Below are 14,513 nucleotides of genomic sequence, written 5' to 3'. Positions count from 1 at the left end.
CGATCTGCCCCTTAGGGGAAAAGGCCACTTGAACTGTATTCTTAACTAAGATCACCATATTGGAAAAAAATGCAGAGGGAAGTACTACCTAGAGTCTACCATACCCAGAAGGTGAGCTTTCAACAGAACTGAATGAAATTCCATGATCACCATGAAAACGCATCACAAGATCAACTGTCTTACTCCTTTAGGAGGTGAACTGCTTGGAGGCAGGAAAAATGAAGTGTCCTCTGCAAACAGCTAATACTACCTGCACCCTTGTTTCTGCAAGGTGAAATCACTGATTTTCTGCTAGCTTCTTCCCAGTGGGCCTCCTTAATTCAGAATTTTTCTCCAGGGAGCCTCCAACCATTCGTGTCTTAGGTCTGCTAATATTGGAAAGACCAGCATAGAACTAACACGCTATCCAGGCAAGACAGCAGAAATCATGGCAACTTGGGGAGAAGAGATGGTCAGCAGTATCTGCTCCTTCTGTTTGGCCATTTTCTGGCTCAGAGTTGAAACTCTTGACTGCCCTCCTGGTTCCCAATTAATTCTGGATATTCAAGTAAAAGGAGCAATACCTTCATTGATCCTCAATATTCCCTCACACGCAAGTCTAATTATGGGTTTATGGCCTTTCTTCACTGAGACATCCCCACAAGTACATAAATGCATCACCTCCGCAAACCTCTTCTGCATAATAGTAACATACATATCTTGAAAATCTCTCAAAAGTCTCAAAGACAGAAATGAACTTCAGCTCTTGCCATGAAGAAACCATCAAGCAAGTCATACCTTTGAGTACTTCTGCAGCTCTGAATCATCTGTAATGGACATATCCACATTCACAACCTAGAAATTGTACATCATAACATTTTTCAATAGCAGGACAATAAAGACTTTAGCGGAGTGATGAACTCTGGTAAAAAAATATGATGATCAAAATAAACGGTACTTAAACAAAGTCACATGGATGCAAAATAATTTTAAACAAATGTTAGAACTTTTTTTCAGACACAGAACATTTACAGCTAGGAATGTGGTGATTATGCACTATTAGCAGACTCCAATATTGTCCTATTCCCGAAGCCCAAGTGCCAATTTTAGTCAAGTTCAGTAATCCTGTATAAGCCCAAAATGCCATTACATTGGACGCAAATACCCAAACTGCCTTGCCAATCAGAATTTGGAAAGTCTGATAGCTTAAGTTATTATTCCAGGCTACAGTACAGCCATCTAACATCTCGGCTGAACCATCACCTTCTGCAGAATGTTTCTAACACGGCTCGAAATGCATGGGTTTAATTACCAAACCCGAATGCAAAGTGCATTATTTAAAAGTGTTACAAGAAATCCCTTCACTATATCTTCATATTTTTATATTAATAAAAGCACTATGTTCACCACCAGTTTTCTTGTGACTTTCTTCCTTAATATAACTTATTTATCTGTAACCTCAGAAGGTTATTTACTCCAGCTTTAACATGTAAGATGACAGCTGTGGTGATCTATGGCCTAGGCTTGGAGACGGGGACACTGAAGTTGAAGTTGTTTGGGAGGATTGCTACACTTGTTAGATCTGGAAAATACACAGCCTTGCAAAAACCAGGTAACTACAGGCTCCTTTGGAAATTTCCGTTTTAACAAAGTATCTGTGAAACAATACTAAGCCTCAGCTTTTTCTTTGGTCTTAATTTTAAATAGGGCTTCCAGCATCTTGTGCTCCTGTACCCAGGGTATTTTTCCCAACAGAGAGAATCCATTTCATGTCCATTCAGTTGTAACTACACCAATCTATGACTGATAACTCCGCAGCTTGACTGCTCACGCTTAGGCACCTGGCAACAAAAAGCACACAGCCATGCATCCCTGGACAGACTTCCAGAGTCTCCTGTGTCAGCAGGATCTCAGCTCCTTCCATGGGCACCACAAAGGATCAGCAACACAGGAGCCATCAGTGACACCAAACCCTCCCTTCAAACAGCAAACTACTTCTGAGGGAACACCCAAAGCTGTAGGCACCTTCAGGGTGACTTTCTGGGAGGTGAGTGTAGGGGTGAGGATAGCGTGAAACAGGGACAGGCTGAAATCAAGCTACACGTTGTTAGCGAACCCAGCCGAGCAAGACCAGATGTAGGTACAGACAAGAAGAACTGGAAGAACCAAAAAAACGACTTTCAAAATGGAGTGCCACAACACCCCATTTTACTGGAACAGGTTGCCCAGGGAAGCTGTGGATGCCCCATCCCTGGGAGTGTCCAAGGCCAGCCTGGATGAGGCTTGGAGCAACCTGGTCTGGTGGAAGGTGTCCCTGCCCATGGATGATCTTTAAGGTCCTTTCCCACCCAAACCATTCTGTGATTCTATGAACACTTTTCTTCTATTATTTAAAAGGACCAATCATGAACATTTTCACTCCTGACATTTTACTGGCGACAGCTGAAGAAGAATTAGAAATGGACGGTTTCACGAACTAAGCAGGTTTTTGTCCTCTGCGGGAAGTGTGATAGTGCTAAGGGAAGTAATATCAGACTCTTGAAATGTAAGGATGGGAATACCAAGCAACTGAAGTGGGCAGCCAAGCAGATTTATTGCATCATGTACATAATCTTCCACGAACTTCAGATCTTAAAGGAGTGCTAATGGAAAGAGGAGAAGCGAGTTTCTCAAGGCAATTCTTAAAGCTACTTTAAATCTTCCAGCGAGTGACTGGAACGACGGCTACTCCAAGTAGTAAAAATAAGTGTCTCTAAATCAACGGGACAAGCATTGCAAAGACAAACAGGGCATTTTCTTGGTGGTGGTGAGGATTTTTTAAGCCTTCGGAAAGAACACTGGCTGGAGTCTTTTATCTGTACTCACTGGCTAACACAGCACTGAAAAGCAGAAGTGAATTACAATTTCAGTCAATTCCTTATGACGATTCAAAACAATCTTTTGCTTGGCTATTATTTGATGTGAAGTGAAGAAATATCTAACAGACACCGGCACCACAAAGTTACACTACCGTGAATTACTTCCTATTTTCCCAGCACCTTAGAAAATCATTCTTTCATTCTAATAAAATTGTAAGATTCTTCATGAAACACAGGAGCTCTGTCCTGAGCCTTTTTTCTCAGTGCACAGTAAAAGAAATAGATCGTAAATGAAATCATAGAAATGTCACATATTTTAAGTGGCTGCTATGATGCAGATTTAAAAGGACAGTTGATTTTCTTAAATCACTGTTCCTGACTAGTACCTGTGTAACAACAGTATCTATATAAACCAAATGATAAAAACCCAAAATCCCCACAACTCATTATAACACTTCCATATCTCAGCCTTGATGTTACGGGAACCAAAATTTGATGTTACTGATCTGTTCTGTAAACAGCCTGTAATGCTAAGCTCACAGATCTGTAATTTAAAGAAATAACATACATCAATGTCGTTTATTGAAAGATAACATACCATAACTTCATATTCAGGTCCCAGCAGTTTTTCCCACTTGGATTTCAGCTCATGTGCTGGAGGGAGCAAGCCTCTTCCTAAATATGAAAGTGAATATTAAATTCACAAGCATATTGTACATTCAGAAGTACGTTTACTTCTAAACACTTCAATAAAAACTCAGTGTAAATAAAAGATTAGAGGGAATAATTCCAAAGAGGAGAGTGCATTAAGCCGAGTCTATCAAACAGTGCAAATCAAAAATGTCTTTCTTAGGAAAACAATGCAAAATGTCAGGTACTGCTAACGTGTGATTTATTCAACGGAGAAGCAGAAGAGGTGATGCTCGTATTGATGAGATGCGAGTTCTGCACCACACAGTACTGTAAATAAATCATTCTTTCAGGCTGCAACACAAGTTTTGCACGACTTCATAATTTGTTGCTATGAAAAATGCCTGCCACTCCAGGGAAGATCACCTCCCACCAAAATGAACCCCCTTGAGAAGTAACACCTGACAAGATATTGCTGCTATTGAGGGGCTGCGTCAGCACAATGCAGTCGCAGGCTTTATTTATACATTTGGCAGGTATAAAGGCTTGTCTAGTTTAATTAGGCCAGTAAGTAACATGAGCTTTAATATAAGCTCCAGTTCTAAACCAGTCTTCCGTGGGAACTTGGCTATCTTGACATTTATATCTTTTCAGCTTTCTTACTTATGCAACCAAGGCAGTATTACATTCATGTAAGACAATTTGACAGAGCTAGACAGCATAAAATGACTGGCTGCCCTGCATTTGACCTCATCCAGAAGCTCAGCGCACATATAAAGTTCCAAGCCGGAGCAATGTTTAACTGGTAAGAATCAAGCTCCACAGCAAATTCCATCTAGCAGCTACAGCAGCAGCAACTGGGGTCTGAATTACCGAAAACTGCCTTTTCCCCTCCCTGAACGACTGTAATAGTTTGTCAGATGTCTAGACAAGGCACAGACCACTTAGTATTGCTGATGTCTTGTACTGAAATTTAGAATGTAAATCGCAACCTTGCGTTTTGCACACAAACTATCGAGTCAAATACCTCAAGGGGAAATTTTGAAGACACCAAGAAGCTCAGAGCCTACGTACTAGCAAAAGCCAGCCTAAATGGGATGTTAAGCTGCCTCTGCTTTCAACACCTTTTGCAATACAATCCTCATGATGTCATTCTATAACTTTGAAGTTTTCCGCTCATTAAAAACAAAGCTTTAAGGTAACTTAGAGAACAATATAACCCATCACTCTATCTCTTCCACTCGCTTTCTGTCATGCCAGACAGGCACATTCTGGCTGCTCTGCATTGAGAAGCCACCTTCCTCAGCACCTATCAACTGAGATTCACTTGGAAATACCCAGAGCATCTCTAACCGACAGGCTCAAGGAGATACAGGTATCCAAGGACTCCAGCAACTCTGTCACCAAAAAGAAACCCCACCAAGAATAAAAACTTGGGTTTGTAAATACAGCCCACAGCCCTCTCTGAAATAAATAAGCCCTTTAAAAAAGGGAAGACAAACTGTCCTGAAATTCTCAGCTGTGAGTTAAGGGGGTTTATTTCCTCCACTGAATGTAACTGAGGTTTTTAAGAGAAGTCATCTTCATGAACCTTGTTATCAAGCACAGGCTGATCACTGTCTCTTCCCAACTATAGCAAATACAGAACACCAGTGCCTTTTTCTACACCTCCTATTTGTAGAAATAGATAGGGACAGAAATTCTTTAGTTTCTCACAGTTACAGCGTGAACATGCAGGACCTAAGCACCTGCAATCCCCTGCGCAGCCAAATACAGACTTCAAGGTTCACCAGGAGCAATAAATCTTAGGGTCAAGCTCAAAGTTCAGTTCAGTAACTGTAAGCTGCGTTCAGTTGGCTGAATACAGATTTTTTTGTCACTTCCAAAACACATTACCAAAATCTATGAGTTGTTCAGAGCAGGTGCTGATGCACATGTCCATTTGAAGTTTCCCCCTTTCTTTCTTCCAAATGCACTTTGAAGTCTTTGCTTGTAGCTTCCTCAGAACTGTGGAAATGTTGGCTGGAGGGATTTGGATTAAATATATTCAGTTCTAATGGTATTACCTAATTCACTTAAAATGCTCCTTTTCCCCCAGACAGCTTTTTCCACATGGCAGCTAATAGGAACTTTCTTTCTAGTCTCTCATCCAGCTGGATTTCTCATGACCTGAGACTCATACCATGTCTCCTATTCTGTGGCAAGGCCTCAGAAATGAAAATGCTTCCCAGGGACAGCTTTCATTAGCAACAACTCTCAGCATATTTGTTCTGTCCTTCTGCCTGCACTTCCATACAGTTTTTAATTTCTAATTAGCAAGCACCAAGAATAAACCACAAGTGTGTCGTAAAAATCATCTTTCCTGGTCAAAACTGGGATGACCTTGCAAGCACAACTCGGTATACGAGATGTTACCTGGGCTCAAGCGCTCTCCATTTAAGTGCCACCTTTTTCTGCCCTACTGTTGACACTTTTCCCCAGCCTTTAAGCGCCTGACTAGCATCATTGTATCTTCGGGTTCCGCCTATTGCTGCGAGGCAGAAGAAAGCAGTTCTGCCCAGTCTGCAGTCTTGCAGCTGTCAATTTAATTGCTTCTCGTCTGCGAGCAGAATGTACCAGGCCTCGTGCACACTGCATCCTAAACTGTGCTGCCTTTGCAACAGAACTGCTTAAGCACGGTTTTGCCAGGCCAGAATGACTGTTGAATACCTCTCCAGGAAACACAAGTTAATAAGAATTTCACACAACTGGGCTTCAAGGGAAGTAATACCTATTTTATAAAACATACCTTTTCCATTAAACTTTTAAAAGCATTTCCAGAGTTTAGGCAGGGCCCTAAATTAGCACTATTTACTTTAGCACCATTATAACAAAGTGCCCATCACCATGTCCAAAATAAACACCTATCTTTGGAATTTAAACTTGCCCATTAAATTCTATTCCACGTGAAATCTTAAACATTGTATTTCAGTGGGAGTAAAATTTGCAACTAAGTATTTCAACTTTTTACCAGAGACATCCACACATTTTATAGCTGCCTAAACTTTTGCAGAACCTTGTCGCTTAAAGTGGTTTTTCACCACAAAAAACCCCAGTTTAATCAAGCAGTGATACTTGCTTATCCTGGCGTTATCTGCTCCCGATTCGTGACCCAGTCTCAGAGCCACACCCACTGCATTATCCTGCTGGCACAAGGAAGACCAGCACTGCTAGATGGGATCAAGGGCAGCATCCAACATTATCTTTCCGTGTTTATATTCTGGCATCCCAAGACACACTGTGCATCCAAACACATTACCCTGTGTTCTCCAGGGCACGGGGAGCATGGATACATGGGAGAAGAGCAGTATCTCATAGTACCCTCACTGCATGATGCACCAGGAACTGCAGTGCAGGTACACCACAATGCCCCTGCACGGAATCCGCAGAGGTCCAACTGGCAGCTATGGATTCCAGGCAACGAAGTCCTTGCCAGCCTCAGGTACACCTGCACCATACTCCACAAAGCTCCAAGGAAGGGGATTACAAGGTTTCCATGGTGCCAGAATTGAAGGGGAGCCACTCGTACAGATATAACTTGGTTACAAACTCCTTCTGAAACTAAGGGCTTTGGAGTATTTCTGGAGAGGCAGTGGATCCACACCAAAGCAGTTTGGGTCTGCTATGAAAAGGGCTCAAAACCACAGTTTGATCCAAGCTGATTAGCAGCAGCACAGGGATCGCTGAGGCATATCTAGATAACACACCTTGAGACTAACAGTGTTTGTTAACGTCAAGCAAGCAAAAGCAATTTTAGTCCCCAGCATAAACTGATCCGGTTACGGATATACCACACTTGCACAGCGCTAGGTATTAGGTAAAAAATTCCTCAGAACGTTCTCTTTGTATCAGAGCAGACACCTGCAGGCTGTGACACAAGGTAACCCAGTCAGGAGCTGACTACAGAGGTAGTGTTTGCTTCCGTAGAAGAAGAAAATATTGTATGCAGAGAAGTTCCACCACTGAACAAAATGCACTAGGGTGCAATAGCTAAAGGTGGAGAAAACCATCAGAGCCCATCAGTACTGAAAATGGATCAAAGACAATTCCAAAGACTCAGAAGAGAAGCTGCAAGACATCCTATCCACCTGTTTTACGTAGAGTCTGCTTCTTTTCATTTGGAAGATCATCCTTCTGATCTTGGTTTTCCTCATCCTTAGTGTCCACACCCGTTTCAGTCCCGACAGCTCCTCGGAACACAAAGGTTGGAACAGTTGGCTGCACTGTGAAAAACAGTGAATAATGTGAAAAACAAATAAATCAGATGCTGCAAAATAGATGAAGTAGTTACACCACCTCACTAACTATGGTTTTTTGCTACACAGGAGTTTTGCACTCAATTTTCCCAAATCCCTCATTTGTTTCATTCTATTCCTCCTTAAGTATCTCATTTTCTGCAGCGTGCCCTCACAAATTCTAGGAATGTGTGGTACCTACTCCTAATTGTTGAAAGGTTAACTGTAAATTAAGAGAAAAACAAAATCAGTTGCTGAAAAAGATTAAAAAAAAAGGGATTACCTCTATCTGAAAGTCTTTCTGAAGAAACAGCAGAAGGTTTCCTTCTAAGTAAGGTAAGGCGTACAGCCTGTCCTGTGTTACGCAACGCCTCTACCACTTCTTGGTTGCTAAAATCCTGTATATTAACTCCATCAACCTAAAACAAGAAAATCATGTCGTGTGATAGTAATCACATTACATTCTTAGGCTGTACCATACACTGTAAACAACATCCACATTATTTTAGGCAGAAATTATAGGGTTATTCACCCAAGACAGTACTATTTGCAAAACAATCCCATTAAATCAGTTACATTTCACTAACTAGATAATATTTGCAAAACACATTTTAAAAGGAAACACAACAGTAATTTCTTCTGTCTTCATGGGGTAACCACAGAACAGAATTTACTAATCTAAGTGTGCACTGATTTCCCCCTACATATTGTTCTGCTGACGAAATCCAGCTTGAGGAGTACAGTGGGTAAAGCTTCCCAGCAAGAGCAGCCAACCTAGAACTCAGAGTTCATTATCACCGTTAGTGTTCTCGCGGATTTCTAACATGCCCCACACAAGTCTATACACGTTTGTATAATCCACTCTGCACAGCCCCGTTCTTACATGAATTCAGATGTTTTAATTTACACCCAAAACACTCTGTTCACCTCACTGTTAGATCACGCATCAATAGGGGCTTCTCCTGCAAAGCTGCAGATAAAAGCACAAGGTTGTGTCAATTTTTGCTCTCACGAAGGAGAAGCTGACTTTGGAAGGTCTGATATAGCACACATTTAAAAGTAATTTAAAATCATATCTCTATAAATATTATCTCTTAAAACAAAAAGACTGTGTAATTGATTCCTGCTTGTGCTGCGAATGCAAAATTGGCTATTATTCAGTTCAGTTATTCAGTGGGTTTTAATGTTTCTAGACATGAGGCTTGGGTTTTTAAACCTAAATTGCGACTATTAACATTTTGATTGCATCCACACTACGCTACGCAGTCATTAACAGTGCGCCACATCTTGCAAAATCTTAACCATCCTCAAACCCCATTCAATTCAAATAGAAGCTAATGCTGCTCATCTTTACTTCAGGCCAAACGCCAAGATTCTCCACTCTGAGACATTTTAATCCAAATGTTTGCCTCCTTCCTAGTTAACTACTATTTACTACTTCTTGGAATATAAAATAATATTTCAACCACAGCAAGCCAAAGCTCATTTCTGTTACAAACCTGCCTAAACAAACAGGAACCACCAAATTATTTCCTCAGCAAAGCAGAGGAGGTTTAATTAATTTTACAAAGTCTTTACTATGCAGTTCTTTTAACACCAAGACGTGTAATCAAGTGTGAGTTCTACAAGAATATATAAGCAGAGTATTTTACTTACAGCAACAATTTTGTCATGAACATGAATTTGGCCATTGTGGTCAGCAGCACTACCAGGTATTATATTTTTCACAAAAATCCCTGAAGGTTCTGTTGGCAGGGGGAGGGAAGGAAGAGAAACAAGTCACTACATTAACCTAATTTGTTTCTTTTCTTATTAAGATTTTTAGTTACAGCCTTTTTCCACCACGTCTATCCACAAAGCTATGATTCTGTCAACCACTGACGTTTGCATGTTACCACTCACACAGCTTGCTTGACATAGAACAACTGAGGATCTTCGATGGAAAAAACAGCACCTGTACACTGACCTCAAATTTTTTTCCTTAAAATGGCTCACAAAAGGCCACCTCCTCCATGGTTTCATTCTTGTGCTTACCCAGGCTTTAAACCACAATCACTTAAACCCATGCTGCATTTGATTTCAACATAAGTACCCAAGCACAAATTAAAGTATGTGGTTAAGCACTCTGATCAGGACCTTCAATCATCTTAGAGCTAAAGAATTTAGTACTTGAAATCTTAATGAAAAAGGATTTTTCTTCAAAAAAAAAAATAAAAGAAACATGGAAATCAGAAAAGCTGTCCTTCGTCATGTTTGACATTTGATTATTAATTCTAACTTCTAAATACAACAAGGAAATAAAAACAAACAAACAAACCCGCAAAAACCAGTAAAAGACCCAACCATCAACTGAAACAATAACCCTTCCCTGATCTTTAATGCAAGGGACTTCTGACACTTCCTCCATCCTTTCCTGAATACAGACAGCTGCCCAACGGGGTTTGTCCATTCTCAGCAAAACCCCTCCACCAGTGCTGCAAACATTCCCATTGCCCGGCACGTGCTCCTCCCCAGCCCATTTCCCAGTGCTCACTGCACTGGCCTGGTGCAGCACAAGAGGATCTCCTATAAATGAAGAGGGCTGGAGAGCAACCCCAGCTGCACCACATTCCCAGAATACTTTCCGGACTCCTGGGAGGAAGGGGAAGGGCAAAAAAGCACTACCCCTTGGTGTAAAACCAGATATTCAGTTCAGACAATTTTAAAGAAATTATGATTTGTGGAACCAATATTTGAAAGAGGAGTCAACAGGTCTAAATTAAAGAGCATTTAGAAAAAAACCCAACTGATTCCATGGTCCCATATCCTAGCACAGGTATTTTACTCTGTTCCCAGAGTTTTGACACTGGCACAGCCATCTGCCAAAGCCAAGCGCATCCGGTGAAGGTGATGTGCACACCACGCACAGCTACGGCTCCCAGCATCTCCTGCCTGGCAGAGGGATGGGCTGGTTAGTCTGAGGGACCACTTCCACCCCGACACCCACAATTCCTTAAACAAACGGAAGCTGCATGTTGAGCTATTTTGTACGTACTGAAGATGCCATTCAAAAGTTAATGCGAACTGGGATCATCCAGTAATCCATTACCAAAATTCTTCTTAAAATGCACTATCCGAACTGTGGTCTACCCACGGGGGCAAACTGAAGAACGCTGTGGGCAGAGTCTGTACGAGCAGGAACCGTCTGTCAGTTTAGTGTTTTGCACAATAACAGCAGAAGCATGTAAAACGCAGACCAGCAGAAAGAGGGAATTTTTTTTTCAGCTAATTACAACTCCAAAGATTTTTGAGGCTGAATTTCACTTTGCAGCAAGATCTCCAACTATCTCCTGCAGAGGTTTTGTAAGTTATGTTCTTTCAAAGAAGCGCTACCCATTCCCCCCACAATAAATAAGGGGTATTTGAGAAGCCTTTGTCCTAGACTTTACTAAATCCTATAGAACTCACCTACATCACACGTGCCAGCATATCCAACAATTGTTATCCCCAGGCTTTGCCCATTCTTTTTTAGAAGTTCAACATCATAGGTCTCAAAAAGGTTGGTATTATCCTATGAATAAAGCACAAGACAGTAAAAAAAATAAACCTCAACTTGCCAGTACCATTACGATATTGCAGGTTAATTAAGATACTCAGAAGTGAGCAGTGATTTTGACTTTCCTATTTTAGAATGAATCACATCTGCAAAAGACATATACCCAAGATACACTGAAAATAAGGTGTCACCCAAAGTCATTAGTTACTTTTTAAATTCTTTCCTAATTCTTTCTCCACATACCTGTCAGAGGAGTAATATTTATATTTTATGAAAAACAAAGGTTTTCGGTAGACTCCTCAAGGGCCATTTCCCATTGGATTCCACTGCCACTTGGTAACAACAAGCATCCCAGTCAATCCCAAAAGACAAGAGAAACCCTGAGTGCCCTCAGAATATCTCCCCTCCCTGTCCTCCATCAGTCCTCATGAAGAGTGTCATGAATCCACCTGCCTGAGCTCTTTCTACCGGACAGTTAAGCAGCAAAAAAACCCTGGTATAAATACAGAGTCTTCGCACAGCACACATTTCTGTCAGAAAACGCGATGCTTATCTCTCCTTGTTATCACCTGCTAAAGAAGCGAAGGGCAGCAGGAGGGATCTCAAAACAGAAACAGGTTCGATGCCCTGAACTGAAAGAAGCCGCGCGTATACACATCCCTCGGGCAGAATCCGTTGCCTACATCAATGCAGATGTGGGAGACTGGCTAGGAGCTTGAGCTCATTGTTTGTTTTTTATGCTAGATCTCAAACCACAAAACCATTCTGAAGTCAATCTTACACACATCAGCCTAATACGTTCGACATGAACCAGTTCAGATTTGAACGCCACCAAACTGCAGAGAGCACTGGAAGCCCCCAGGTTGTCTAAGGCAATGGGAAGCAGAACACTCAGTTCGTATTCAATGAAAATTATTTTAAGATGTAACAGAGGAAGGGAGAGTCTTCATTGCTGCACCGGTAAGACAACTTCTCAAAACAAACAACACTTGAGAAGAGAAGCACATAACATGACCTGTTCTCCAAACCCCCCGCTTACTACAGTTACCAAAAACCCACACAAGCCACTAGCTAAGATTACCATACAATCCGACCTTACACCAGAGAAGTGTAGAGAAAAAGCTCCCCACAAGGCTGGCCTCAGCATGTCCATGCTACTCTGGCAAGTAAAAATCACAACTGCATGACAGAGTTCAAGCAGGACACACTGGTGATACCAAAGACAAAAATAATCAAGCACACAGAACTGGGATTGCAAGGGATAAATTAAAAAGCATAGCGCTAGTTGTTTTCTGTAATCAGATACAGCCCAAAGAGATCAAAAAGATGATGATCAGAGTAAGGTCTGTTAAAGTGATGCAATCAAGTGGGATAGTGTCACTGCCAACAACAAAAAACGGACCAGGAAACTGGGAAACATTTCTTAAGAGTGAAGGAAAGAAGTTTCATCAAATGCTTCCCAAATATCAGCTTTGGAAGGACCTATATTAAAAGCAGGCCAAAGTTAGGGTCGTACCTACCTCGCTTTCACTGGAAGAGAAATCGATGGACAGCTATCTCCTTCCTTATCACACACACCTCCCTCCACTTGCCAACTCATTAAGATCATTAAATGCTTTCCAACTCTCTTGCTCCACAAGACACTGATGGAGATGAAGATAAGCTTTGATGCTCTGTCACTTATCTTTAGGAGAGGGAACCAAAACAGTAAACAGGCCTATAGTAACATCTAAAATTAAGCTACGGCCTTGAGAGTTCTGCTATTTTAACAAAACAATAGCCCTTCATAGTCACTGCTCTGGCGCTACAGAAATTTTCTCTAAGTAATGTTTCTGGTAGAATGCAAAACATTAGAAGTGGAGTCTGGAAAAATCAGAGTGCAGAGTCCTGAACACAGTCAGCACAAGCGGGCTGCTAACATCGTATTGTGGAGAGTACAGCTAACATCACTGTTTTCTCGTGCCCATGCACAGGCACAAGTAGTTTCAGTTATTCTCTGCTAGAGGAAATTTAGAGGAAATCAAATATTAATATAAAACTGAAAAACCCCTAACCATATATTAAAAATGCCTTTCTGCTGGTTTGCAAAAAAGAAGGAAAATATTTTGTATTCCAAAGTTCACAGCTAGCGAAAGCACGCAGAAACCAGAGAGAAATTAGATTACAGGAGAAAGTCCTGTTGTAAATCAGATACCAACTGAAAAGTGGACCATTAAAATCATCATTAAATTAATAAATACGTTCAGATTAGCTGCTATTCTTGAGTTCAGCAGATCTCTCTTAGCACCAGAAAGAAGAGTTTCTTCATAGCTAAATATGAAGGCACTATTTAGCTCAGAAAACAATAGATGACATTCAGAAATGAGCAAATGAAATTGCAGTGTGATTTTTTTTTCCCTCTAAGCTACACGGCAGGAATGTGGAGGACGCTGCAAAGACATCCTGAAGGAATAACATTTTACAAAGGCTGCAGCACCTACAATGCTCGGGGTCAATTAGTGACAAACAGGCCTGCTTTTGAGGCAGGAAGAGAGCAAAATAATACTTTGTAGAAGAAACAAAACTAGGACCATGTTGTTTTTTCCTAATATGAGCCTTGGAAAATATGATAGAGACAGAAAGAAATGTTTCCGAACAATGCTGATTGTCTAGGAGAGTCTTTTCAGAGTATCAGACAAGCCCACCCTTAAGACTCCAACTTCATGTACGTAGATTACCCACTCCCATCTCTCTGCCACTCATGTTTCCGACTACACCAACGCCTCTTCTGAGAAGTGGAGCTGGAGAAGGACCCAAAATACTTTACTGGCAGCCTCAGCCACAGTAGCCTTCCGGAGAGATCCAGGACACAGCCAGTGGCTGCCTTTGCAGTGGCTATCCCCAGCAAGTGAGGTGAGTTCGTAACTATACGACTGCTCGTCTGACCCTTCAAACTGGTGCTTCAAAAAAAAAAAATATAGTGCTCTTCACTCATATTCAAAAACTAGACAAGAAAGAAAAGGCTACTCAGATTCTACACCTAAATCTAAGCAGCACAGTAGCAGCAGATGGTACACAAGCACAGCTTTGTTTATGTTTCGAGACCTACTGTACACTTAGTGTAGCATTTGTTGATTTTAATTACTCAAAACTGAAAAGAATGACTTCAAAAACAAGAGACTTTGATATGACCATGATAAGATTTGCTAAAACAAGTTTCAAAATTTTTAGATATATTTCCTATCACAGACAGTAGCG

At 41.2% G+C, this 14,513-nt stretch overlaps 1 protein-coding gene across 1 annotated transcript in view; it reads right to left on the bottom strand.

Annotated features, from left to right (window-relative positions):
* INADL (InaD-like (Drosophila)) overlaps nucleotides 1–14,513 on the bottom strand; it is a 138,459-nt gene that overhangs the window by 114,296 nt on the left and 9,650 nt on the right. Inside the window, exons 8-13 of the mRNA XM_010149628.1 lie at nucleotides 11,189–11,291; nucleotides 9,398–9,486; nucleotides 8,025–8,160; nucleotides 7,595–7,729; nucleotides 3,436–3,512; nucleotides 778–834 (exon numbers count right to left, since the gene is read on the bottom strand). Coding sequence (XP_010147930.1) covers nucleotides 778–834; nucleotides 3,436–3,512; nucleotides 7,595–7,729; nucleotides 8,025–8,160; nucleotides 9,398–9,486; nucleotides 11,189–11,291 — 597 coding nt within the window. The remainder of the gene's footprint in view (nucleotides 1–777; nucleotides 835–3,435; nucleotides 3,513–7,594; nucleotides 7,730–8,024; nucleotides 8,161–9,397; nucleotides 9,487–11,188; nucleotides 11,292–14,513) is intronic.

The sequence above is a fragment of the Eurypyga helias genome, unplaced genomic scaffold (assembly GCF_000690775.1).
Source record: "Eurypyga helias isolate BGI_N326 unplaced genomic scaffold, ASM69077v1 scaffold874, whole genome shotgun sequence".
Lineage (NCBI taxonomy): Eukaryota > Metazoa > Chordata > Aves > Eurypygiformes > Eurypygidae > Eurypyga > Eurypyga helias.
This window is presented reverse-complemented; position numbering and strand designations above follow the sequence as displayed.